This window comes from Drosophila busckii, chromosome X (genome assembly GCF_011750605.1).
Source record: "Drosophila busckii strain San Diego stock center, stock number 13000-0081.31 chromosome X, ASM1175060v1, whole genome shotgun sequence".
Taxonomy (NCBI): domain Eukaryota; kingdom Metazoa; phylum Arthropoda; class Insecta; order Diptera; family Drosophilidae; genus Drosophila; species Drosophila busckii.
In genome coordinates this window covers 19003568-19030345 of record NC_046608.1, presented here as the reverse complement: position 1 = coordinate 19030345, position 26778 = coordinate 19003568, and the positions used below count along the sequence as shown (strand labels likewise).

At 37.6% G+C, this 26778-nt stretch overlaps 2 protein-coding genes across 2 annotated transcripts; one reads left to right on the top strand and one right to left on the bottom strand.

Moving 5' to 3' along the window:
- Nucleotides 1-2253: 2253 nt before the first annotated feature.
- LOC108605825 (succinate--CoA ligase [ADP/GDP-forming] subunit alpha, mitochondrial) lies at nucleotides 2254-3574 on the top strand. The gene has a single exon (XM_017995630.2). It carries the CDS (start codon nucleotides 2444-2446, stop codon nucleotides 3446-3448), a length of 1005 nt encoding a protein of 334 aa, XP_017851119.1. The 5' UTR covers nucleotides 2254-2443; the 3' UTR covers nucleotides 3449-3574.
- An 8410-nt stretch (nucleotides 3575-11984) lies between these two features.
- On the bottom strand, nucleotides 11985-25403 carry LOC108605534. The gene is made up of 3 exons (XM_017995287.1): nucleotides 25375-25403; nucleotides 14290-14572; nucleotides 11985-14117 (listed from the first exon to the last, which is right to left on the bottom strand). Exons 2-3 carry the CDS (start codon nucleotides 14540-14542, stop codon nucleotides 12634-12636), a joined length of 1737 nt encoding a protein of 578 aa, XP_017850776.1. The 5' UTR covers nucleotides 14543-14572; nucleotides 25375-25403; the 3' UTR covers nucleotides 11985-12633.
- Nucleotides 25404-26778: the final 1375 nt, after the last annotated feature.

Here is a 26778-nt window from a genome sequence, read left to right as displayed (position 1 = left end):
TAAGGAAAAGTTCCCATGTAATTAGAATTGATGGCAATGCCGTCGGTAAAACAAGTACAAGAAAATTCCCAACGAAATAAAATTCCTTGTGTGGGAGCAACAGAGGGCGCTCAAAAGGATTTTTGCTTACATACACACACACATACCATATTTCAATGCAATTGATTATTGTGTTAATGTTTATGCATAAATATAATAAATAGCTTTGTTTTATACATACCCGTAGTTTTAATAAACAGCAATTTCTAAAACAAAAAGAAAACACTTGCACACACATGAAAAAAAATAAAATAAATGGAATTTATACTATTGCATGCATATTATTTACACTTTTGAATTATATTATTTGCACTAATTGCAATAGGGAGTAAATTTCAGCAGCACAAATTATTTTCCAATGGAAGCTTCCAGAATAGATTTGCCGCCATTGCAAAGGGATATTAATTCCCCACGAAAAAAAAAAGAAAAAAACGTATGGCGCAGCAGCAAATCAATTTTATTTGCATTTAAACACACACACAACACATGTAATGCACTTGCATACATATTATTAACACTTTTATGCAATATTTATATTATGTGCACTATTATTAAGCACTAATTTAATTATTTTCACCATCACAACATTTTTCCTAGAAAACACTTGCACTTCACTCGCGGGTTCAAAGTCGACTGCGCACAGGCAATGCCTTAGCTTGGGGCCAAGCAGCGCGCTCGCTCTTTTTTGTAGGCAGCGTTTTTTTTTGTATGGAGATCGACGCATGTCGCTCACGCGTCGACGCGGCGTCATGTTGTCTGCTGCTAAGCTAGGCTCTGCTCTGCCTTGTGTGGAGCAGCAAGAGTTTTTTTTTTTTGCTTGTTGCGCACTGCAAATTTCGGCAAAGCTGCGCTGCTGCGTTTTTGTAAAGAGAAACACAAATTGGAAATGCAAATAATTGCTCTTTGACTTCTGTGCGAACTACAATACAATGAAAATGTAATGAACTGGAATGAAAGCGTTTTAGCTTAGCGCTTAATGTATTTAATGTTTAATGTATTAATAATGAATTATTTATTACTTATTGATCAAATGCTAAGAATTTTAAATGCTTTAAAGTAGCATCAATACTTTACGATTTTAAAATTTTTATTTAAAAAGGCTTTTGTTGTGGTGAAGCTCCACCCACATGGGTGGCTCGGCTTGTGGAGTCTATAGAACGCACAAAAGAGACGTCGCTTTGGTTGCTCCACGCGTTTTGCTTTCAATTGAATTTCGTAGCTCCTTTTGGTGTGTGCGTCTTGCATATAAAATTTGCATTTTCCATTTTCCCAGCCCTAACCAATGCAAAGGCAAAGGCAAAGGCAAGGCCATGAATGAATGAATGAATGGGATAGTCAAAATGAAGCTCAGGCAATGATTTATTGCACTTTTGACGTTATTGATATTTTATTTGTGTGCGATGAAGTCATTTATGCTGCTCTCTGTGTTTGCAACTGCAGCAGCAGCAGCTTCCAAGCCCAAGTGCAACTTCTGGCCCAAAAGCAACTAACCAGGCTAGGGCCAAATGGCCAGGGCATTGTGGGCTTCCTACATGATTTATGTACGCAAACGTCTCTCAGTGGCAAACTGTGCATGTTCCCAAGTGTATAAAAAATGAAAAAATAGAAGAAAAAGCAGCAGCAGAAGCTGTTGCAGTACATCGTCCATAGTTCGAATAAACTTTGCTAATTTGTAGCAAATCCAAAGGGTCGAGAGCATGGGCAGGATGATTTCTTATCCCTTCATTTTCATGCTCATCATCCATAGGGATGTTCATACATGAAATTTTCAGACTAAAGTGAAGTATTTTGCACACAAGTGAAGGCTTAATATACAGTGGCTACATCGCATAATCGGACAAGCTCTTGGTTGTGGTTTGGGTGAGTTAAAATTAATAAAAAAATGCACTATGAAAATTTTTGCAAATATTTATATTTAAATAAATTTAAATAGAGGAACTTACATAAATATTTGCCAAGTCAATGCACCGATGTCGATTGGAGTAAGTCTTAAAATTCAGGAATAGGAGTTCGGTTAGATTTCTTATGCCTAATCCGCGCGCTCAGCTGCATGGAAATTAAAAATGCTTGAGAAAATACCACAGGCTAAATTTTTTATAAACAGCTGCTTACAAATTTAATTTTGTGTTTTCAGTTTAACTCAAATATATTTGCTAACAATGCTTTGTATTTTAGTTTCCCTTGACTCAACTGTCAGTTTGGTTTTGTAGACAGTTCGCAGGCAGAATTCAAATTGGGAACATACAAAAAGCAAAAACAAATTTTTAGACACAAAACTAAAAACCAAAAAATTAGCGAATTTTCAGTTGGGTTCTTTGATTCATTTTCGCCAGTTTACAATTTACAAATTTAGTTCAAATTGCCTAGTCCAGGGGCCAAAGAGCATTAGAAATTCCGTTTGGAGATGTCGCTGGCCAAGCTGAATTGCCAGAGCTGGAGCCGTTGCTGGCTGCAGGGACGCATGATGCTGCGTGGATTTGCGGACTATGGCAAGACCATATCCAATCTGAAGATTAACAAGGAGACAAAGGTGCTGGTGCAGGGATTCACAGGCAAGCAGGCAACGTTTCATTCGAAGGAGGCGCTGGCCTATGGCACTTGCGTTGTGGGTGGCGTGTCGCCCAATAAAGGCGGCACCACCCATCTGGAGAAGCCCGTGTTCAAGACAGTGGCCGAGGCAGTCAAGGAGGTAAAGCCGGATGCCACAGTAATCTTCATTCCGCCGCCAAGTGCCGCCGAGGGCATTTGCTCGGCCATTGAGAATGAGATTGGATTGATTGTGGCCATTACCGAGGGCATACCACAGGTGGACATGGTGCGCATCTCGCAAATGCTGCGCGCCCAGGACAAGTGCCGCCTGCTCGGACCCAACTGTCCTGGCATTATCTCGCCGGATCAGTGCAAGATTGGCATTATGCCGGGCAATATTCATAAGCGCGGCATTGTTGGCATTGTCTCGCGCTCGGGCACACTCACCTATGAGGCAGTGCACCAGACCACTGCTGTGGGTCTGGGACAGACGCTGTGCGTCGGCCTGGGCGGCGATCCGTTCAACGGCACCAACTTCATTGATGCACTCAAGGTCTTTCTGCCCGACAAGGAGACCAAGGGCATTATACTGATCGGTGAGATTGGCGGCTCGGCCGAGGAGGATGCAGCCGATTATCTCAAGGAGCACAACACGGGCTGCGAGGCCAAGCCAGTGGTCGCCTTCATTGCCGGCATGACTGCACCTCCAGGCAGGCGTATGGGTCATGCTGGCGCCATCATCGCCGGCGGCAAAGGCGCTGCCACCGACAAGGTGAAAGCTCTGGAGGCCGCCGGCGTTGTCGTCGCCAGCAATCCCACACACATGGGCAAGCTGCTGCACAAGGAGATGGTCAAACGCAAACTGGTGCCTGGCAAGTAATTCTGGGAGTGCGCTGGGGAGAGAGAGTATAAACAATTGTTAAGCATTCACGATTCTGCTAAATTTTGGACTATATGCTTGTTTTCGAAAAATAGAATTAAAACCATAATGTTTATACAGAGTATATAAAATGCATAACTATTTTATTTAATATTCTGTAAAGGAAAAACGATTTCAATTCAATCTCTTCAATCACTTTCAATTCTCTTTATTAAAAGAGCGCTTGCATTTACAACAACAAAAACGCAGCAGCGCAGCTTTGCCGAAATTTGCAGTGCACCTTTTTTTGCCGGCCGGGGGGCCCCGAAAAATTTGCAGTGCGCAACAGCAAAAAAAAAAAAAACTTGCTGCCCACACCAGGCATAGCAGAGCCTCGCTAGCAGCAGACAATATGACGCGCGTTCGACAGAGCGACATACGTCGATCTCCATACAAAAAAAACGCTGCCTACAAAAAAGAGCGAGCGCGCTGCTTGGCCCCAAGCTAAGGCATTGCCTGTGCGCAGTCGACTTTGAACCCGCGAGTGAAGTGCAAGTGTTTTCTAGGAAAAATGTTGTGATGGTGAAAATAATTAAATTAGTGCTTAATAATAGTGCACATAATATAAATATTGCATAAAAGTGTTAATAATATGTATGCAAGTGCATTACATGTGTTGTGTGTGTGTTTAAATGCAAATATAATTGATTTGCTGCTGCGCCATACGTTTTTTTCTTTTTTTTTTCGTGGGTAATTAATATCCCTTGGCAATGGCGGCAAATCTATTGCGCGATTCTGGAAGCTTCCATTGAAAATTAATTAGTGCGTGGCTAAAATTAATGCATATTATCTAAAAGTGTAAATAAAATGTATGCAATAGCATAAATTGCTTTGTGCGTGTGTTTAAGCAAATATAATTGATTTGCTGCTGCGCAATACGTTTTTTTCTTTTTTTTTCGCGGGCAATTAATATCCCTTTGAAATGGCGGCACTTCTCGAAGTTTCCATTGCCATGTGTAAATTCCAAGCGCTGAAAAATAATTTGTGTTGGTGAAATTATGTATGTATTAGTGTATATAAAATAAAACAGTATATAATATGTATGCAATAGCATAAATTGCTTTGTGCGTGTGTTTAGGCAAATATAATTGATTTGCTGCTGCGCATTACGTTTTTTTCTTTTTTTTTTTCGTGGGTAATTATTATCCCTTTGGCAAATGGCAATGCGCAGTTTACTTAGTTGACTTTTCCAAGGTCAGTGTAAAAATACGTGTTTAAATAATGAAATGTGTTCGAAATTAATTATTAATAATAGTGCGCGTGCATAAAATATATTTAAAAAGTGCGCAAATTATATTTTTGCTATATTTTTTTTCTTGTGTAATTGCATATGAGCAGGTTATTTATTTTTATTTTTTTCACACCGTTTTCTTTTTGCAGTTTATTTAAACTACAGGTATGTATTTGCATAGATATACATGTATATGACTGTGTGTGTGTGTTTGTGTGTATGCAAAAATTTTTATTGATCTGCAGCGCCCTCTGTTGCTCCCACACAAGGAATTTTGTTTCGTTGGGAATTTTCTTGTACTTGTTCTACCGACGGCATTGCCATCAATTCTAATTACATTGCAACATTTCCTTATAAGGAGATAATAAAACGCAATGGGAAGGGGGAGCGATTTGAATTTCTGAGTATAATTACTAAGGACTTACCAAAATTTGACTAAATGCTTGTTTTCTGCAGAAATATAAATCGCATATATAAAAACTCAACTACTCTTAGTACAAATATATTGTATGAGCTCTCTACATTTAAAATTCGAAGCATATTGAGACTTGGCAAAGCCAAAAACAAAGCAGCGCAGCTTGCTCAATTTCAAAGTTAGAAACAAGCAACTGCGTGCATAACTAAAACATACGTCACATCGCTGCTCACATAGGCAGAGCAAACGAGCAGAGCCTGACTAAGGAGCAGACAGCATGACGCCGCGTTGACGCGTGAGCGACATGCGTCGATCGGACAGCAAAAACACAAAAACGCCACCTACAAAAAAGAGCGAGACCGCTGCTTGGGCCTAAGCTGTGACGCTGAACTTTTTTTTCGTGGGCAATTAATATCCCTTTGGCAATGCGTAGTTCTCTTAATTGCCACTGCGATTTGTAAATTCCAAGCGGTGTGCAATTTTTTTTCCTTCGCTTAGCACACCCACGCTCTCTTAATAATGCGAGGTGGAATTGTTCTCTTCTTGTTTGGCGAATTGATTTTTGTATATGTCACTAGATTTTTCTTTCTTTTTTGTACACTGCGATTATTTGTTGTTGCGTAAATTTCTTTATGCTGCCCATGATGGGCATTTACACACATACACACACCCACACATAAATAATGCTTTGCATTGAATTTCAGTTGTCAATTGTTGTTGTTGTCGCATTGGGACGTTGACAATTCGCATTTATAAATTTTCGAATTTTCGTTTTGAATTTTTGGCACTGGCCGTGCAATGATTGTTGATTTTAATTTATTATTGTTTATTGATAAAATGCATGCAGTTATATTTGCATAAATCGATGAACAATGCCACACAGACCGAAATAAGAGCAACAACAATAACAAAAGCTACAAATGCAAATGCAAATTCAAATGGTATTCAATTTAGATATTTATTGCATTTTTGGGCATGGCCAGAGCATATCCGCCTCTAAAACGAATGTGCGAAGGAGAGCGAGAGAGAGAGAGAGAGCGACAAGTTAGTGTGTGGGCGCTTTTAGCTTTTTGTTGTTGTTGTTGTTTATAGTCTGCCTTTGGTTTTTGCCATTGCTTTTGCTTTCAATTTCCGCACAGCATTTCACCCAATTAACTAGATTTTGTGCTTTTGTTTGTTTTTGATGTGCCACTGTGCCAAATGCATAACGGGAACGTTCCACAGTGAGAGTCTGGAAGAGCGAGAGCGAGAATGAGGTGGCAGCCATTTTCAAGCTAGTATTTAGCGGAAATCGTGTGGTCTGCTTGACCAAAAAGAAAAAGTAGCTAGCTAGTAGTGCGAGTGAGATAGCATGATCAATATGCACAGTGGTTTATTTTCACCATTTATAGCACATTTAAAATTTTAGTTTGCTAGAAAAATCTAATAAATAAATTACTATAAATACATAATGTAATAAATATAATGAATTAAATTTAGAAATTGCGTTTGCTGCACACTGTGCGCTTTTTGTGCTGGTGACATTTTGGTTGTTGTTGTTTTGCTCATCTCTCTCTCTCTCTCTCTCTCTCTCTCTCTCGACAGTTGCAACTTTTCTTGTTGCCTTTGCGGCTATCTGCATTGAACAGTTCCTATATAAGTATAAATGTATTCATGTTTTTGTCTATATTTGTGTGTGTGTGTTTGGCTGTGAGTGTTTTTAGCACCTAGTCCGGTGCTGGATCCAATGGCTGCAAAACTTTTGTTTATCTCTTAGCATTGTCACTAGGCCACCACCCAAAATGCCAATTTCCATTTCCCATTCCACAGCCAAAAGCTGTTACTGTTCGAGTTGGCTCCTACCGTTGCCTTGATATCCAAACAAATGGCCCAACATCAAAACTCCTTTGCCACGATATCCGTTTGAGATTGGTTTGTTGCTTCAGCAACATTGCTAAATGCTTGTATTTATTTGCTAGCTGCTTATATTTATAATTTGTTATGCACTAAAGCGTTTAAGTTATAACAGGCTTCGTTTAATAATAAATAAATCGCTCAAAAATACTTTGAATTGAATTCTAAACTCATTTCAAATTGCAATTAATTTTTTAAAAATTACTGTACTTGAAATTTAAATTACTTAAGCATTTTTGAAGTGATCTGAGACAGGTTGACACGCCCACTCTCTTAGCTGCAGTTGCAGCCTTACGTTTGTGCATTTCAGTTTTACTTGCTGCTTGCGCCTTTTGTTTAGATTTTTTTCTCGTTTCGTTTCGTTTTTTTCTGTGCAATTCTTCTGTGTGTGTTTTGCGGTTTCCGTTTTGTGCTTCTCACCATACCACACATTGTTGTGCCCCAGGGCGTGCTGAATCCTGAATTTTGAGTCCAGTCTCCAGTCTCTGTGTGTCGCGCTGCTTATGCATAATTCTTTTATCTCTGTGGCACGGCAATGGCAATGGGCAGAGCCAGTTGCTTTTGGTCCTTTGAACGCTTCCTTTAGAGCTGCTGCTGCTGCTGCTGCTGCTCTATTTCGTGCTCGCTCTCTATTCTGTGCTATTGATGGCTTGTTTACATTGTGTGCAGAAACTCCCAGGCCATTTGTCTATAATTGACTAATCGCCAGGACTCGGGACACAGGACACCGAAGCAGCACAAAGGCCAAAAGATAAACTGTGTCAGCTTGCAGTCGCCTCGGCAGCTCTTTAGGCCTCAAAGCTCAACGAAACGAAATTAAATTAGCACTGAATTCCATTCTCAATTAAGCAAATATTTCGCTAACGCTTGCTAGTGTGTGTGCGTGTGTGTGGCAATGGGTATGTGTGGGTTATGGATATGGCATGCGGTCTACACTTGGCTGCAAACATGACGACGAGCCAATTGAGGTCTACTTATGTGGCAGCCACGAAAATGAGGAGCAAATATTGACGGCAAAGCTCAGGCCTGCAACCCACTTCAAGCCCCTCAAGGGGGTGGGGCGTACTGTAGGGCAGTTGTTTCCACCCATACCGCAGCTCTCTCAACGCTTTGCGGTTAATTAGATTGCAAGCAATAATATTGTGTGCAGAGTGTAGAGTCGAGAGCTCGTCGACCAGTTGACCCCCGACCAATTGACTAACTAGTTAGTTAGTTAGGCCCCCCACGCATACAAAACCGCAAGCAAGCTACTTTAATGCAATTCAAATACACAAACACATGTGTGTGTGTGTGTGTGTAAATAGAGAACTAACTGCAACTTAGCCAAGCACTTAATTAAATCGTAACTCAAATTTATGCATGTCCTTAAACTAAAGACAGTTTAAATAAATGTTTGCCATAAATTTATTAGCATATTTTTGCATATGGCTTAGTTTTAATTTATTTTTTAAATATTGCATAATAAAATTTTTAATATTTCAGCCTTTTATACTTAAATCTTAATATCTACAGCTAAAAATTTGCATTTAATTTAATTTTTAATATTACTGCTTATAGTAATGTTTAATTTTCGCTTTTTCAGCTGCATTTTTATATCAAATTTATGCGTACTTGTCAATTTAAACGTAACCTTATGCCCGTAACAAACAATTGGCAATCACTAGCTACCATTTCATGTGAAAAGTAAGGTATTTAATTACTGCAGGCGCTGCAGATTCGAAACCACGTGCGCTTACACTTACGTGCAATTAGCATTTCCTATTTGGAACACCTACACACGTACACAAACAAACACACATACACACACACAGGCACACAATCGTATTATACGCTGCCCAAAATCAAGCGCCATATGCATGAGAGTGCTTTAATATGCATATGCCGCTCTCTATTCACATACATATGAATGCGTGTGTGTGGGTGTGTGCTATAATTATGCCCAACTGCTGATATACTAGTGGGCATGGCTTGTTTTTCGCAACCAGCTGATTGGATTGCTGTCCAAAAAGTTAACAATGAAATATGCTGCTCCTAAAAGTAGGCAGTGTTTATACTATTTTTACGCTAGACAAGCTGCCACTAATTAAATTCGTCATGTTGAAAAATGAGCTGCTAAACAATATGTTATATTTATGCTAACAAATGCAGCAGTTTAAGGTTTTTATTTCAATTCCTCAAGCTTTAGTTTGTTATATTCCAATTTATAGCATTCAGCCATTACATGCTGACTTCGAATAGCAAAAATAATTTTGATTTGCGCGTGCATGTGCGTCGGACTAAGTCCATAAGATTAATTAGTCTACAAGCTTAAGGATTAAAGGATTTGCATATAAAAAAAGCGGCAGCATAGCCAATGCGTGTGTGTGTGTGTGCGTTATGAAAATTGCATAGTAATTGCACATTTAAATTTTAGCATGTTTTTGTTTGGGTCAGTGGCTGGCTGGTCAGTCAGGTTGGCATTAGTATTTTAAGCTGAAACGCTTAATATCTGGATTTATGCGCATGCATTATGAATGGGACTGTAGCGGGGATTTAATTAGTTTTGCCAACATTTGCATTTGTCAGTTGGCATTTCGGATTTTGGCCAAAACTCAAGGCACGAAGCAGCAACACGCAAGCTCGAACGTCAATTGTGTGGTTAATAATTTATTAGTCAAAGGCTCAGCTTTAGTTACACTAACGGCCACACAGCTTTGTCTCTCTCTCTCTCTCTCAAGCAGAGATTAGCAGGGATTATAGCAAACAACAGCAACGATTTTTACTAAAATTTGCTATGTTATTTTCTTTTTTGCGAACTATAATGAAATATTTTACTCATTTGGGGTCTTATTTAAAATATTAATATGCTAAACTAAAGCTTAACTTTAGCTCAAAAGTGCCTAGAAAATCTTTTTGTGGGTTGCTTAAAGCTGTCGCCGTTTAGAATTCACTTAACGACCAATGGGGGCGTCTCACACGCACACACACACACACACACACACGTGTGTGTAAGTGTATTTAGTTGCAAATAAACATAAACATGAAATGCTGTGGCATTTTAATAGTTTTTGCTGTGGCGTTTGTTTAATGTTTATTAACCAAGTTAAATGCTCGCTCGCTCTCGCTCTGTCTTTGTCTCGTTTAAACAAATTTTAGCTGTGGCTATAAGTGTAAGCTATAAGTTTACTGCCTTGCTTTGCACTATGGAAATTATGAGCACTATGCGTGGGCAAAATTTATTTCCGTTTAGAGCGTATTAAATTAAAAAAAATTGCAACAATTTTTTAACATAAAATAACAAATGTTTAAATTAATTTTGAAGAAATTTATTTGACAATAGTTTTTAATTTAATTTAAATTAATAATAAAATATATTTTTAATACACAGCTGTTGAAAAAATTTGAAAAATGCGTTTTTGCCTGCAAAAATGTGGCTAACTTTCCCATAGTGCCTTGACTGCAGCAACTTTCTCATTTTATTTTGCTGCTTCCCCTCACTCCACCTATCGCTCCGTTATGCGCTTAGTGTGTGCACTGGCTTAAAGGCATTCCCCACTGTCCTTGGTGTCCTTATCCTTGTTAACTTGTGCGTAAGTGGATTCATTTATGCTCGGGTATAAGCGCTTTGTTGTTTACATTCTTGCAAGTTTTCTGTGTGGATGCCGCAAGAGGCTCTTGCCACACCTCGCTGACTGCTCTCGACTTGGTCCTTAACTCGCCACCGCTCTTCCTCTTCCTCACCGTGTGCCTGTGTCCTGACTATTCATTCATTCAGCTGGAAAAAAGGCTTGCGTGCTATCTCTATTCAAGTGTGTGCCCGAATTTATCAAATGCAGAGAGAGAGTAGCGAGCCTGTTGGTCCCAAGCGAAAGCCCCGATTCAATTTTTTTAAATTTTAGAAATCTATCTATTCAACTTTCTTTCTTCAAATACTTACACTTGGCGTCAGTTACAAAAATAAAAGCTACGCATTAGATTTACAATTTTTTAAGTTTTATTCTTCAATCACTTTTCTCATATCAATTGTTATTAGCTAGACAAAAAAAATTATCTGTGATTCACGTTTTTTTTTTTTTTACATATAATTATGTAATTTATGAGCTAACATTAATACATTCATGTGTGTATGGTTTATATATTTTATTTATCTTAGTGCAATAGTTCAAGTGCCTGCAACCTGTGCTTGCAACACATATAAAAAAAAAACAATTTCAACTTTTAGGCTTAAGGCAAAAAAAGTCGCTTGTTCTTTTCTAATTTTTTTTCAATTCTTTGACTTAACTGCTAATATGAAAATATATAGAGATATGTTAAGGAAATGATAGTTGAAAAATATATATAAAATTAACTTATATTTTATAGGATAGTTATGATTGGAACCAAAGCATATATATATATATAATAAACATAAGTAGTTGAGCAGTATACAGAATTTTATGTTTCAAGCATACATTTAGTTATTAGCTTTGCATGATTGTTTAACATATAATTATTATTTATAGACATAGCATATTTTTTTATATATATTTTTTTTAACAATTTTACTATTTACATTTTATTAATCGTTTTGTTGCTTAGCATTTAATGATATATATTTGTTCATAATTTCAAATTCTGCTCATACTTTTTCCATAGCCAAGTACGAATTTCTTAATATCAGCAGCAGCTTTTTTTTATTTTGTTGAAATAAATTTTTGAAATTTTTTTCAATGCTGAAAACACAAAAAAATTTCAATTTTTTTTTTTGTATTGTATCTAATTTATTAATAAACTTCATCAGTCTTGAACTTAGTATAAGTTTTAAATTGTTTTTGTTTTTTTTTTTTACATTTAATATATAGTATATATTTTTTTTAAAGTTTAGAGTAAACATTTGATCTTGCAATAATGCTGGCAATTTTGTTGGGGGCTTGTAATTTGTGACGTGTCTTTTGTGTTTGTTTTCAAAACAATTTATTATTATTATTACATATTTTGTTTTTTTTTTTTTTTTGCGTGTGTCTGATTGAGTTTTTGGGGCAAGCCCATTAGACTACAAAAATTTATATTTGAAGGCACAATTTCAAAAGTGTTGTCCATAAATATTCATAGTTGCTTAAATAAATGATTTGTTTGCTTGACAATATTTTGAAACAACTGAAGTTGCAACTGAATTATCATCATTCAAAATATTGCCAAACAATTAGGTATGCATGATTCATTCGTTCGATTTATACGACATATGATGCATTAGATTGATTCGTACGACTCATGATTCATTAGACTCGTTTCTACAACACGTATGCATATAAAAATAACTTTAGAACATTAACTAATTAAATATAGTAGGGGGCTCAATTACAAAAATACTACAAAAATACAAAAAAAAAAAATCAGTTACAAAAAAAAAATCAGTTACAATAATATATAGTGTATATAGTGTCTATAATACAAAAGAAGAACGAATCGTCAGTGAGTCTAGGATCGTGGGACGGGTACGACGCGATTACGATTCGTTAAATTAAGGAGTGGCGCTTGGCGAGCTGCTTAGACAAAGAACTCCTCGTTGCCCAAGGATGACTCCATATACGATGACGACGGCATGGGCATGGGCAGCCAGTTCCAAGACCAGCCACCGAGCAGCGCGAATCACCGTTCCGTGGAATGTGTTGTGGCGCCACCAACGCCGCTCAAGCCACCGCTGCTGCTGCTGCTGCCGCCGCCGCCGCCAAAGGCAGCGCTGCTGCGTCTGAAGAATCCCAAAGTCTCGAGAGTTTTGATAGTGCGACGTATGAGCTCATCCTTGTACTTCCAAATGGTTTTATCCTCAACGGAATGCTCGCGATATTCCTCGCAGCTCTTCTTCAATGTCTTGACGCAATCGGCGCGATAATGTTGCAACTGCGCATCCTCCGTATCCACCGGATACGATTTGCATACTCCGCCCAGGCAGCTCAACGGAAAATGATTGTGCAGCGTAAGCACGCGCTCCGGATCGTGGAAACATTTGACATACTGATTGGGCTTGGTGTAGTTCTTGGCACGATGCACATGTTGCAACATATGCATATACTTGGGTATGTCCTTATGCCAGCCATGCTCATGCTGCTGATCGTCGAGGAAGTAAACATTGCGAAAGTTGTAGCTATGATAGCCATCGGGCTTGATCTTCAACGATTCGGGGCGCACTTTATCCATAAGCTCGGACCACAGCACTGAATTGCCTTTGGGCATAATCACTTCGTCGATATCGAGCAGTGCTATATAGTTATATAGATAGAGATTCTTGTACAGACAATCGTTGTAGGGTATAACCTCATTCTGTCGCTTATGATTCGTTTTCTTTGTCAGATACAAATGTTGAAATCCAGGCACATTCGGTTGTCCGCCTGGCAAAGTTAGCGGTATGACTTGCACTTTGCCCTCCTGCTCATAATGACTCAGCACTTTGGTTATATTCGGATGCACTTGCAGATTATAGAAGTAAATTTTGTCCGCACCCAAAATGTTTAACATTTCAATCCACTCGATGAGACGCACACTCAAGTCGTCGTATAGAAAGTCCAAACCCTTAACACACACAGCAAATCCCTTCTTCTGATCATCGGGCGGACGATTGTAAATGACGCGCAAATTATTTGTAGCCGTATCGCATTCCTTCTCCACCATGGACACCGAGCTGGGCACAACGCCATGGAACGGCTTTGGTATCTGACAGGCAATCAAGTAGGGCTGATATATGCCCTGCTTATAATTTCCCCACTTGTTATACCAAATATACTTGTACTCGAATGTCTTCACTATGAACGGCTCCTTCTGTCCATCGAACCAGAACTGACAATAGGTCTTCACTTTCGGCTCGATGCGATCAATCATGCCCAGAATGCGCACAGTGGGGCCAAGCAGCGAGGCACGTCGTATGTCATAGTAGGCGCCGAATAGTTGAAATGTGCCATTCGAGGTGCGCAGCGTTTGCCAGTAAATATTATTGAATTCCAGCTCAAAGATCGACGGATATTTGGCGCATGTTGAGGACTTTTGTTGCAGAAAGTTTTTGTTCTTGCTCCAATAGGCAATGGGTAGCGAGGGTATGCGCGATTCGACGTCACGCACCAACTGATCGTCGTCCATAGCTAAAAGTGAAAGAGAGAGTGAGTTAGAGTTGCAAATTTTGCGAAACTTAAATTTAAATTTAAGTTAATAAACTTTAATTTAAATGCCAATAGATTTTTGAAATATTATAACTGAAATATGAGCATTTTTTTGATTGCTATTGACATTTAAAAATGTTTTAAAATTACATACCTGTGCGATTATCCACAAGTATTTCGCTTGGATCAAAATGATCTGTGGTCGTCGATGTTGTCTCCGCATAGCGTAGCATGTCCTTTTGCAATAAGCTGCGTCCGTTCAGCGGCAATTGCTGATAGTCGGGCGGCATTTGATGATAGTCCTGCGGCACTAGATTCGTGCCATGCATTTTGAACAGACCAATGATGACAAACGACCAGACGCAGAGCGAGAACAGTATCTTCAATATGACCTTCGAGTGTGCCATTTTTAGTTTGAGTTTCGCTTAGTTTGCAAGCTGCACAAGCAAAAAAATAGAAAAGAAAAGAAATAGTTTAACAAATTGTGTTGTCTGCTTTCAGGCTTAATAAGAAAATTCAAAGCATTGGGCGACTGCTCAAGCATTTCCGCAAAATGTCAACTTGCAAATTGCTTGTAGAAAAAAAAAAAAAAAATAGACAACTAGGCTAGCGCTAGAGACAATGGCAGCGTTGTCTAGCGCTGTGACAAACGATAGAACAATTTAAAAAATAAATAAATTAAAGTTAATTAAATCGCACTATAAAATTAGAGCTTTTTTATAAATAATTTCAAATGCATGCTTGTTGCATATTTTGCTAATTTTTGTGTTTTTTATCTACAGCTTAGTTGCCATCTCTATGACAAACTCGCTGCTGCTGTTTATCTCGCTAGCTGCATCTCTCTAACGCAGACACAAGCGACACACTTGAGGCGACAATCTGTTTGTCTATCTATGCGTTCGCTTCACTGCTGTGTGTGTGTGTGTGTGTGTGTGTGTGTGTTCGTTGTCAGCCGCTGGCTTCAATGTTGGCGGCAGTGGCGGCGGCGGCTCGCCTCTAATATTTATGACACTGCAAGAGCCTTAACGCTCGCCAACAACAACAACAACACCACAGCAGCAGCAACAATAGCCGCACTGACAGCGACACTTGCTGACCTGCCCCGCTGGCCATGGTCAAAGCAATAAACAAAAACGGGCCTGCCTCAGGCTGCAAGCTGCAGCTGCTCGCATTCATAGCAAGTTGCAAGTGCGGGGCTGCAGCGCATTCTCTCGTTTGAACATGCAACTGAAGCTTGGGGGCAGCCAAAACGGGGCGACACTTTTAACTACGCGTACATTTGTCTGTTATTCTTACGCGTTCACAATCCGTATCCCAATCTCTCTATCTCTCTCTCTCCCTCTCTCTCTTGCACATTATGTTTGTGTCCGTCTGTGGTCTGCGCTTTTCAATTGATGGAACTGTGACTGAATGCATGTCCATGCTGCTGCATGCCACTGTCTGTGTCTTTGCATCAGCATCTGTGTGGCAAGCATATGTCCAGCTTATTTTCATTTGTCGTTTGACTCCACATCACACATTGCTGCAGCTTCAGTTGCAGCTAGGGCTGTCGACTTTCCTTATAATGCGTTGCAATTGGTTTGCACATTTATTGTTATAGTTATAAATTAAAAATTATAAAATTCTTAAATTGAGAAATTTGCAAGCAATTTTTTTGTTACTGCAAATAATTTTAAAATTATTTGTTTTTTATTGCTGCAATGATTTAAATTTCACTGCGTTTTTTTGCATAACAAAAATTAGGCGCTAAAAGTTTATAATGCATTAATTTATAACAATTATTAAGCAACTATTTTAGTTTTAGGCACAATTTGTATTGCATGCAAATTTTGTTGTAATTTTTGTTTTGCTAGCAGCCCTGGTTTGCTTGCTGCTGGCCCCCAGGGATAGCTCGTTGCACTTTAAGCAAAAGCACACACCTGAGACATTATTATGATTGCCCGTGTTACTCTCTGCCCCATTATCAAAGCAGTAGCAGCAACAATAATCACAATAGTCAGAGCACAGACGGACAGGCAGACAGACGGACAGACGGACATACAAAGTAAGAGCCTGGCACTTAGGAGCTTTCAACACGACGCTGTAGCTGCAACATCAGTTGGTCTCTCTCTGTCTCTCTTGCTCTACGCCCGCAGCTTTAATGCAATTTTTACATAATCAGAAAAAACTTTGTGCAACATTTGCCATAGCCCGAAATCAGGCAAAGTACACACACACACACACACACACACACATGTTTACAGAGTTTGCAGCAGCAGCAGGTTGCACATCCTAAAGCTTTTGCAGCTTCGTTTTTTTCCAAGTGTTTTCCATTTCATTTGCATGCGCCGCAAAAACTTTGCCAACGAACACAGCAGCACAAACAAATATAAGCATATACACATATATATATATAGTATATATAGATAGACAGTTGTTGAGTTGAAAAATATTTGGCAACAAGCTTGTGTGCAATTTTTTTTTTTTTTGTTACACTCACACAACAAACATAAAAAATGAAAAATATCCTGAGGCATACAGCACAAGTTGCAGGCTAGTGTAAAGACACAAAAACTTTAAGCAAACAGCTTATTTAACTGAAACAAACTAAAAAAAAAATTGTTATATTTTATATATTTTAAGCGTAACTCTGCCAAATCTTTGAAGATTTGTACGCGACTGATCTCAAAAATAACGCACAGATGTTAGACGCTTGTCTATTGCTGTTTATTTTGCATTTCTAATATATGCAGTTTGTTCTTAACCCAAATCCATAGCCGGCGTCATTAGTATGCTAACGCCCCTTTCTAAACGCTTTCTCAAAATTCCAGAACAAAAATGTTCTTGAAACACAGCAAAATAGTTTCAAAATAAGCATACGAAGCCCGCAGTCTCAGATTTGGGTCAATTTGCCATTAAGTACGCGTTACGGTTATAGAACAAAATAAAAATTGGCAGTTGGCAGCAGCTGCTGCTAATTTGTTAGGCAAAACAGGTTCGATCTGTAAAGCGCGACGCGCCCAAATAAAAAACAAAAAAAAGTAGAAATTTGGTGTATGCTGATCAGTTGTTGTTGTTGTTGTTGCGCCTACGGGCAAGTGAAACAAACTATTCAATTATATTTATGTAGCTAGCTCAAGCAAAGTTAACAAATTATATCTATAGCTTTTATATATTCAAATATTTTGTACCACAACAGAAACAAGTTCTTGAGTTAGCGGTATATTTTATGCCCATTGATTAGATCAAAACAAAATTATACATATTCTATAGCTATTAAAATATTTTCAACAAGTTTTTAAGTTGTATGCACCATTATTTTATGTTAAATCAAAGCGCAGCAAGCATTAAACGATGTTAGATTAGATAAGCTTCAAAATTTAAATTGCTGTTTATTTTTTTTATTATACTAAAACTTAATGTGCTTGAATATTTAAACATCAATGTATATATTTCTCTATTTTTATAACAATTATTCTATGGCGAGTGCTTGAGCTATCGATTTTTTTTTTTCGTATCTCTGCTCAATTGAGTTTGAGAGAAGCAAAATTGGGTCAATGAGCCTGAGTGACTTAAAGAATTTCTCGTTAGCGTTCTATTAAAAAAATTACAAGGCAGCGTCGTAGCTTCAAATTTGTTTCTTTTTTTTTTTTTTGTGGCAAGCTGCGCGAGCATTGATCGTAGCACTTGTTGTTGCTAACGCTGAAAGCTGACAAACAAGTTAAAGTGCCGCTCTCTCTCCCTCTCACTTGCAGGCAGGAAATGCGTGTCACACACACACACACACACACATGCGAGGTTGCATTAGCAATTCTTGGAAGCCACTCGGCAAGTTTCCCACTGCCGCAAATTGCCAGCGCCGCCTGCACGCCCCTTCTCTTTTTTTTGCAACAAATATTTATAGAATTTTCTTGCTACTCGCTCGCTCTCCCTCTCTCTTTGGCATTTAATTTGCTTTGCAGTCAGTCAGTGAGACAGCTCTCGATCAGCTTTGCCTGGGCTATATAATCAAAGCTTAGCAACAACTGCTGGGGGGTGGGGCAAGTTTTGCTTGCAGCTGCCACACAGAGGCGTTGCATTGTTTATTTTCGAAACCATAAACCGAGGAGAACGAATAATAAGCGATGAGTTCAGTCTTGCAGTTTACAGCATCTCGTGTGAAGTTCTTTTGCCTCTTGTGGGTGCGTGCAACATGTTTAAAAATACATTTTGCAACAAGGCATATGCGAAGATGCCAATGACACTTGCCGCATGCCGCATGCAGTGGCAATTTAATGAACTGAACTTTGGCTTAACGCTAAAGATTTATTTATAACTTTAGCATGGCCTTCAAGCGATTTCAATGCACACACATAAATTCGCAGCTGCTAGTTAAATCAATGGAGCTTCATTAGAACTTAATAAATGACTACGCCGCGCAGTCAATGCCAAGTCAATCGCTTTGATTTGACGTATTTATCTAAAACTGTTAGGCCAGTAGCTTCTTTAAATAGAATTTTTATGATCTGACGCATTTTGGGTTTTTTCTCTCACTCTTTCTCTTTTTAGTTAACGCGTATTTTATTTAAATATTCCCAATTAAACGGCTTAGAACGTAATTTTGTTTAGCTAAATATGCTAACCTTTATTTAATTTATTATATTTTTTATTGCGATGCTTAACTAATTTTTGATTAAACTCAAACTAAATTGCGCAAAACGTTTTAATTAAAAATGAAAGTAAAAATACCCCAAATCAAAACAAAGCAAAAAAAAGTCATTTAAATTATTATTATATAACTATGGTTGATTATGCTGTTTAGAATGTCATTTTGTTTAGCTAAATATGTTACCCTTTATATTTTTTATTGCGATTTTTTATTCATTTTTGATTAAACTCAAACTAAAGTGCGCAAAACGTTTTATTTAAAAATAAAAGCAAAAAAACCAAAACAGCAAAAAAAAAACATAAATTATTATTATATAAATATGGTTGATTATGCTGTTTAGAATGTCATTTTGTTTAGCTAAATATGTTGCCCTTTTGTTAGAAGCTTTATTAAATTTATTATATTTTTTATTTCGGTTTTTAACTCATTTTTGATTAAAGTGCGCAAAACGTTTTATTTAAAAATGAAAGCAAAAATTCGCAAACCAAAACATAGCAAAAAAAAAAAAACATTTAAATTATTATTATTTTATTATAAGCTAAATATTTTTATACTTTTGGTTCTGAGCTTTATTTAATTTATTATATTTTTTATTGCGATTTTTAACTCATTTTTGATTAAACTCAAACTAAAGTGCGCAAAACGTTTTATTTAAAAATGAAAGTAAAAATACCCAAACCAAAGCAGCAAAAATAAAGTCATTTGAATTATTATTATTTAAATATTATTTATTTTGCTGTTTAGAATGTAATTTTGTTTAGCTAAATATTTTTATAATTTTTTTATAAGCTTTATTTAATTTATTATATTTTTTATTTTTGTGTTTTATTCATTTTTGATTAAACCCAAACCAAAGCAAAAGAAAGTCATTTGAATTATTATTATTTTATTATAAGCTAAATATTTGTATACTTTTGTTATAAGCTTTTATTAAATTTATTATATTTTTTTATGGCGATTCTTAACTCATTTTTGATAAAACTCAAACTATCGTTAGCAAAACGTTTTATTTAAAAAAATAAAAGCAAAAATACCCAAAACCAAAAAAAAGTCACACGCCGCTTAAAATGCAAAGAGCAGCACAAAGTGACGCAAATGAACTTAAGTTGTGTGCGTGCCTACGTTTTGTAGCTTACGAATGCGTTTAAGCAGCATCAGCGGCAGCTGCTAAAATATCTGTTGTATCTGTAGCTGTATCTGTATCCATATCTGTGTGTCAAGCTTTATGTCGCTGCTGCTGCTGCTGCCTGCGAATTTTTAATTCGCATCACATCCTTTTATTTGCGTACGTGTGTGTGTGTTGTCGCCGCTGTTTCTATCTCTGTCTGTCTTGCTCAGTTACTTTGGCAATTGATAGCAAATGATTTTTCAATATCACAAAAAACAGAAATTCGTTTTTCTTTGCCTTTCCGCTCGCTCGCTCAATTTTTTGTGCTGCTTTTTTTTTTTTTTTTGCTTTGGCATCAACTGAAATGAAATTTTTTGACAGCGACAACGTTGTCAACTGTATCTGTATCTGTAGCTGTTGACTGCCTGCCTTGCCGGATACATTACACATTAACAAATTTAATTACACACACACACACATACACACACACAGTAGCTTTTCCCTTTTGGTTTTTCACTTGTGAATTTTCAATATTCGATTTGCCGACTCAATTTGCAATTGAAATAAGGCTCTTTGCTAAATTTATAAGCTTGCCAATTCTTCAAATTTAATGTCAGTTAATTTAACAGCAAAAAAACACAAAATTTTTGCTAATAAAAGTGAGAAAATTTAAGCAACAATAACAGAAAAAAAAATTAATTGCAATTGCTGCGAGTTATTTAAGTAGAGTTGAAACAAATGTTGAGATGTTACTTAATAAATTATTAGAATTTAATTTATTTATTTTAAATTCTATGGTACAATTGGTATAGTCAGGCGTTCGGGCAGAGTTTTATTTTTACATAGGAATTTATTTTGAATTGAATTAAATGTATTAACAATTTTAAACAAAAACTTTTATGCCTTTGTTCTAATTAAATTGATCTAAGTAAGTTTTAATTACTTACACTTGTTTAATTTAAAATATATTTATTTATTAACTGGCAACGCTTTTCCATTATGATCTCATTTGTTTAAACAAAAAAACAGTAACATAAATAAAGATTTACAGTAAAAATTGATTAGCTTGCCTAGACAGATATAAAATTGGATATTGATGTTAGTTAACGCCTTCGCGTTGAATGTAACACGTAATGCATTACGTTGTGCTTATTACGTAACGAGCTGTTGTTGTTGTTGTTAGTTCGTTAAGCAAACAAGGGGTGCACACACACATATCAATCAGACGAGCGCATGGCTCCAGCTTAATTTGCAACTTGGCAACTTGCAACATGCAGCAAACTTATTATGGCAATTTTCAGTTGCACACACACACACGGACGGACACAGCTGAGGATGAGCTTAAGCAACGAATTGGGAAACAATTTTGGCCAAAAGCAAATCAACGTTTAGTCTGGGGCAAGGGGCAGGTATAAAAAAAAGAAAAGAAAAAAAACTTAAAGCAGCGGCACGTTGTCTATAAATGCGACACGAAATGTTTAGCTATGGTTTAAGTTTTTGACTCGCTCTCGCTCTCTGCCGCATGCTGCATGCCACATGGAACATGCTGCATGCAACTAACTAACTGCCACGCAGTGAGGCAGACAGACATGTTGTCCAATCCTTTTTGCCTTGGCTGACAATCTTTGCAACAACGAGTTGTCTGCTGCTGCTGCTTCTTCTTCTTAACATTGTTGTTGCTGTTGCTGTTGTTGTAGCTGCTGCTGTCATCGTTTTAGTCGCAGATTTTTGCCGTGTTTGATTTTCTTGTCACGTTTCTGCTAACAACATAAGGAAGCAGTCAAAAGCTGGCCGACAAGTCCCAAAGCTGTTTCGCAGTGGGCGGGGAGGCGGGCGTGGCAGTTAGTAGGCAAATGCAGCAGCAGCAGTCAGAATCTGAGGCGACTCTGAGTTGTCAACGGCATTTGAATGACGACGCACAGTGGAGTGAGTGGGGTGGGGAGGGGTGTGTGTGGGGTTAACTGTAAGTTGCTATCGCATGTCAGTCATTGCTGCTGACTTTGATTGCAATGCGCCAAGGATGCTGCTGCTGCTGCCTGACAGTGGCAACGTGCAACATGCAGCATGCAACGCTTCAACGCACATTGTCGCAAGCAAAAAGACGCAAAACAAATGCAAAGCAACAAAAATATTTTTGTGGCAAGGTTCACATGTGTGTGTGTGTGGCAGCTGTTAGCTCATCAATTGCATAGCTTGGGTCATATATTTATATTTAATCTACTAATATTTATATAGTTCAAGCTTAGTAAATTTAAAGCGCAGCTTGCAACTTCGCTGCTGCTGCTTCTTCTTCTTCTATGTGCTGCCTGCGTCGTTTGTAAGCAATTTCACTTTGATGCAAAGCAAAGCGCAAGGCGACAAGAAAAAAAGTTCAAGCGAAATAAATGAAGAGAGCGACGAGAGAGCGCGCAAAGTCTCGTGTGATTTGCATATGGAATTTATGCTTTTGATGGTCGTCGTCGTTGCATGTTAATGAAAGGGCCAACTGCCAGTTGCAGCCACCCAACCCAACCCAACCACCCACTCAAACCAAAACAAACACAAACACACGCTGTGTGTGCCATGGCCGAGTTGTCATGAGCCTCGAAGGCAAAAGCAGCGCCCAGCCTCAGCCTCAGCCTCTATGCATATTTGAATTGCGAAAAGTTCAACTATTGCCTGCTCTAGTCGCTGCTCTGCTTTGGACATGGACAAGCAGCCAAGCTTAGATGTTGTCCAGATGGCAGATTGCATGTGGCAGCTGCAGCTGCAGCCATTTGCCTGGTTCGCCAGGTAAAGCCGAAAAAATATAAAAGAAATACATAGAAGCCAACAAAACAGAATAGAACATAAAGCAAAAAAAAAAAAAAAAAGAAACAGAAGAAGACAAATTAATGAATCGACTTACATAGTACAACAAATGCCACGACCTAAGGCCAATTCAATGTGGAACACAAACCGCTGTGCGCTACTTACGCAGAGTGTTTCAGTGTCAGTATATTAGACGCTATATAATCAACGTCGCAACTGATGAGCTGCGCATTACAACAGCACATAATTGTTAAATTAATTCTCTAAATTTAAAGCGATACCAAAGCATAAATTGTGGAAGAACTTTAATAATTCAAATAACACAATATTATTAAGCATTCAATAGGACATTATTATAAAAAATTGGACGCTCAAAAGACAATCTCGTTTATTTTCCAGTTTAAAACCGCATATCGCTTAAAATTTAGTAATTTAATTTGTAAACAAAAGGCATCACATTTTTGAAAGCAGCTTAAGGCGTGCAGCGACTCTCAAAATACAAAAATGTTATTTACAATTAATAGAATTTATTATAAAAATTTTAAGCCTAGACAATTTGCTCAAGTCTATCGCGTGTTAATTAGTCCCAAACGCTATTGCCTCAAACTTATACAAACATAAATTTTAAAGGAAGTTAAGCGACTTCAAATACCAACAAATTCTCATTAAACTTTTCGCTACTAGCTTCAGACTAACTGGAAATTAATAGAATTTATTACTAAAAAACTTTAAGCTAGACAATTGCTCCAAGTCTATGCGTTTAATTTAGTTTTTAGATGCATATCGCTAAAACATTTATACATTTAATTTGTAAAACAAAGCATTCGAATTTTTGAAGCAGTTAAGCGCGCTGCCAGCGACTTTCACACATTACAAATGTTATCTTGAAATTCAATAACCAGTATATAAAAATTTTAGCTAGCGGACAACTTGCTCAAGTCTATGCGTTTAATTAGTCTAAACGCATATTGCTCAAAATTTATACAAAGCATAAATTTTAAAGAAGTTAAGCGACTTCAAATACAAAAATTCTATTAAATTTTGCTAGCTTAGACTAACTGAATATTAATAGAATTATTATAAAAATTTTAGCTAGACAATTGCTCAAGTCTATGCGTTTAATTAGTCTAAACGCATAAATTTTAAAGCAGTTAAGCTGCAAATGCTGAAGAAGCTTCAGCTAACAACATTTTATTAATTGTTGCATAACTTTTAGACTAGTAGTGCTGCTAGCTTTTTGTGTAAACTGAAATTAATAGAATTATTAAACAAATTCGAGACTATTGTTCAAGTTTATGCATTTAATTAGTTTAAGCGCATAACGTTTAATTACATTAATGTGCTTAGAACAGAGCAGCAGAGTCTAACATATGTTGCTAAACTGCTGCAAATTGAGTACGACATTTATGTAGCAAGCTTGCAACATGTTGCAGGCAGGCAGCAAGCAACAGCTAATAGCTCTTAATCTTCGACAGCGAACACGGCAAGACATAAACAAAACTCCGCAGTTCAATGTCAGCTCAATGCAAGCGAGCAAAAAGACTTGACCACCCCCAACAAAAGGCGGTGGCCCAACAGCCTGCCGGTGGGGGGGGCCAAACAACCCAGGGGAAACCTTTGCAGCTCCCAATACTTCGTTGCCTTTAACACTTGCAGTTTGCCGTAGCCGCAGCCTCTCCCCCCCCCATCCCCAAAATTAGGACGCGCCAACCAACAAAACTTCATCCAATTAAGCTATAAAAAAAATTTAATTTAATTATTTTTGCACAGCACACAACGAACAAAAGCCAAACAGCCAAATGTACATTCAACATTTAAGCATAAAACATACAGCATTTGCCATTCACGTATACGTATTCAGCTATTCACACACACACACACATATGGAGTTACATATGTATAGCGCGAAGGAGTTGAATGCAGACGACAATTTATGGCGGCACAGTTTTTCTTCATTTGCTGCTGCTGCTGCTGCTGCTGCTGCGAGCTTGCCCCCATATGTTGTACATACAAATGTTACATACATAAATACATATTTCATGAATTAGTTCATATAAAAGTCAAATGCAGGCAGGCAACGAAAAAAATTGCCCAGCTGTGTGTTTGAGGGTTAACTGCAAAGCTTGGCAGCCAAAGTTTATTGCATTAAATTGAATCAAAAGTGTTAAGCTGCTTAAGCAAAACATAAACGCACCGATAATTATAACACTCTATAGCTTTATAGCCAAACATGACATTGAGTGTAACTGGCTTTCTAATTAATGAAATGTAAGCATTTAGTTGGCTTGATTATGAAGAGAGCGCTATGCACTTTAGCTTTAGTACTCTAGGCTGTGGTTAAATGAAAATCAAAGTCAAAATCAGTAGCAGAAGCAGCCAGCAACAGCAACAGCATAAAAATCAGTGGCAAAGGTAGTTGCTTGGCTTGGCTCAGAGCAGACTTAGCTTTGGCTCATATATAGCCTTGGGGCTAGTTCAACTTAAAGCCCAGTCAGCAGGATAAAATGCTAATGTTTCATGTTATTGTTGTGTATGTGTGTGTGTACCGTTATGTGGGTTGTATGCCCGCTGGCCAATTCACTGCCAGGCCACTTGATACAACAGACAAGCAAAAAGAAAAAGAAATAAGCCAAAGTAAGAAATTTGGCAGCAGCAGAAAAGCTTGAAAATATTTTATATTATTATTATTTATTATAAACAAATGCATATATTACCTGTTTAATTATAGTTTACTACTACTTGTTGTTGTTAATATTGCTGCAAATAGAAGAAAGCATATTGAAAATTAAAATTATGTATAAAGCAAACAAATGTTTTTATTGACAAAAGCTCATTAAATTTTATTTGCGCTTTGCGTTTGCCTTTTTGAATAAACAAAAAATATTACAATATTCTATGCTATTAAATGTTACTTAAAATTTATTTAACTGAGGCTAACACACCCTCAAACTTTAAGGCGTGAAAATTCCAGTCGCAGGCCAAGGTTAGTTTCTGGTAGGTGTGAGCCTACACTGCAACAAAACTGCGGGTGTTAAGTGAAAGTGAATATATAACAATTGCAATTGCTGCCTGACTGATAAATGTGGTGAATGCTTTGAGTTTGGTGGGTGGGTGGGTGTGTGGGTGGGTTTGCTGCATGCTTGAGTGGAAGTGCAAACAATGTGGGCGTGTCGCGGCGGTAAACACGAGCTCAATGTGTAATTGCTTGTCAACTGAAATAGCACGCGCGTCGCCATGCCAATTAACACTAGTTAGCAAATTTATAAATTTATAAATTCAATTTTTCATTAATATATTTTTTACTTTTTTCCAGATTTTTGTTGCGAGCCCGAAATTTGTACAAAGGTAAGCGCTAATTTAGCTTAAGCGTTGCGCGCACAATTTTGTTGCCTGTGGCAAGTTGCAAGTTGCCCAAATAATTTGAATTTTATTTTTTTCTGCTTGAATGTCACGGCATTTGTCTTGTGCATTTGCAGTCTTTGCGTTTGATTAATGTGACTGCCAAGTGCAGCTGCAACAAATCTAGCAAACACCCCCCACCACCCAACACCACCCACCAGCCACCACATTACTTTTGCTAAAATGTCACTTAGACTCAGTCTCAGTCTCAGTCTCAGTCTCAGTCCCTCTGCTGTCAAATTGCCTGAACTGAAAACACACACACACACACTTGACATTGCTCATACGCAGCGTTTGCCAAATGAAGTTGCTTTGGCTTTGGCTTGGCTTGCGGTTCTTGTTTGTTAGTTTTTAAATAGTTCTAATATTTTTGTTGTTGTTTTGCTGGTTTTTGCGTATGCGTGTGTGTGTGTGTGTGTGTGTGATTTATGTCGCTTTATTTCATTTTAATTGAAAAACTTGCACGGCAGGCAAAGCCAAGTGGAATTTACGCCCAAACACAAAGCAGCAGCAGCAGCAAATATAATTAAAATGGCATTTTAAATGTTCTATGGGGTCCAAACACAAAAAAAAAATTTAATGTAAATAAATGTAAAGACAAAAGCACAAATGTAAATAAAATGACTTTATTAAAAAGCTGACTGCTACAAAAGCAACAATAACAACAATTGGGTGGCTACGTTAGTCGATACGCGCGTGTGTGTGTGTGTGTGTGTGTG

Excerpts from the sequence above, each read along its gene's own strand:
- LOC108605825 (XM_017995630.2), top strand. The coding sequence starts at position 2,444 with ATGTCGCTGGCCAAGCTGAATTGCCAGAGCTGGAGCCGTTGCTGGCTG.
- LOC108605534 (XM_017995287.1), bottom strand. The coding sequence starts at position 14,542 with ATGGCACACTCGAAGGTCATATTGAAGATACTGTTCTCGCTCTGCGTC. Across the intron at positions 14,118-14,289 it reads ACTTGTGGATAATCGCACAG|CTATGGACGACGATCAGTTG; the intron begins GTATGTAATTTT and ends TTTCACTTTTAG.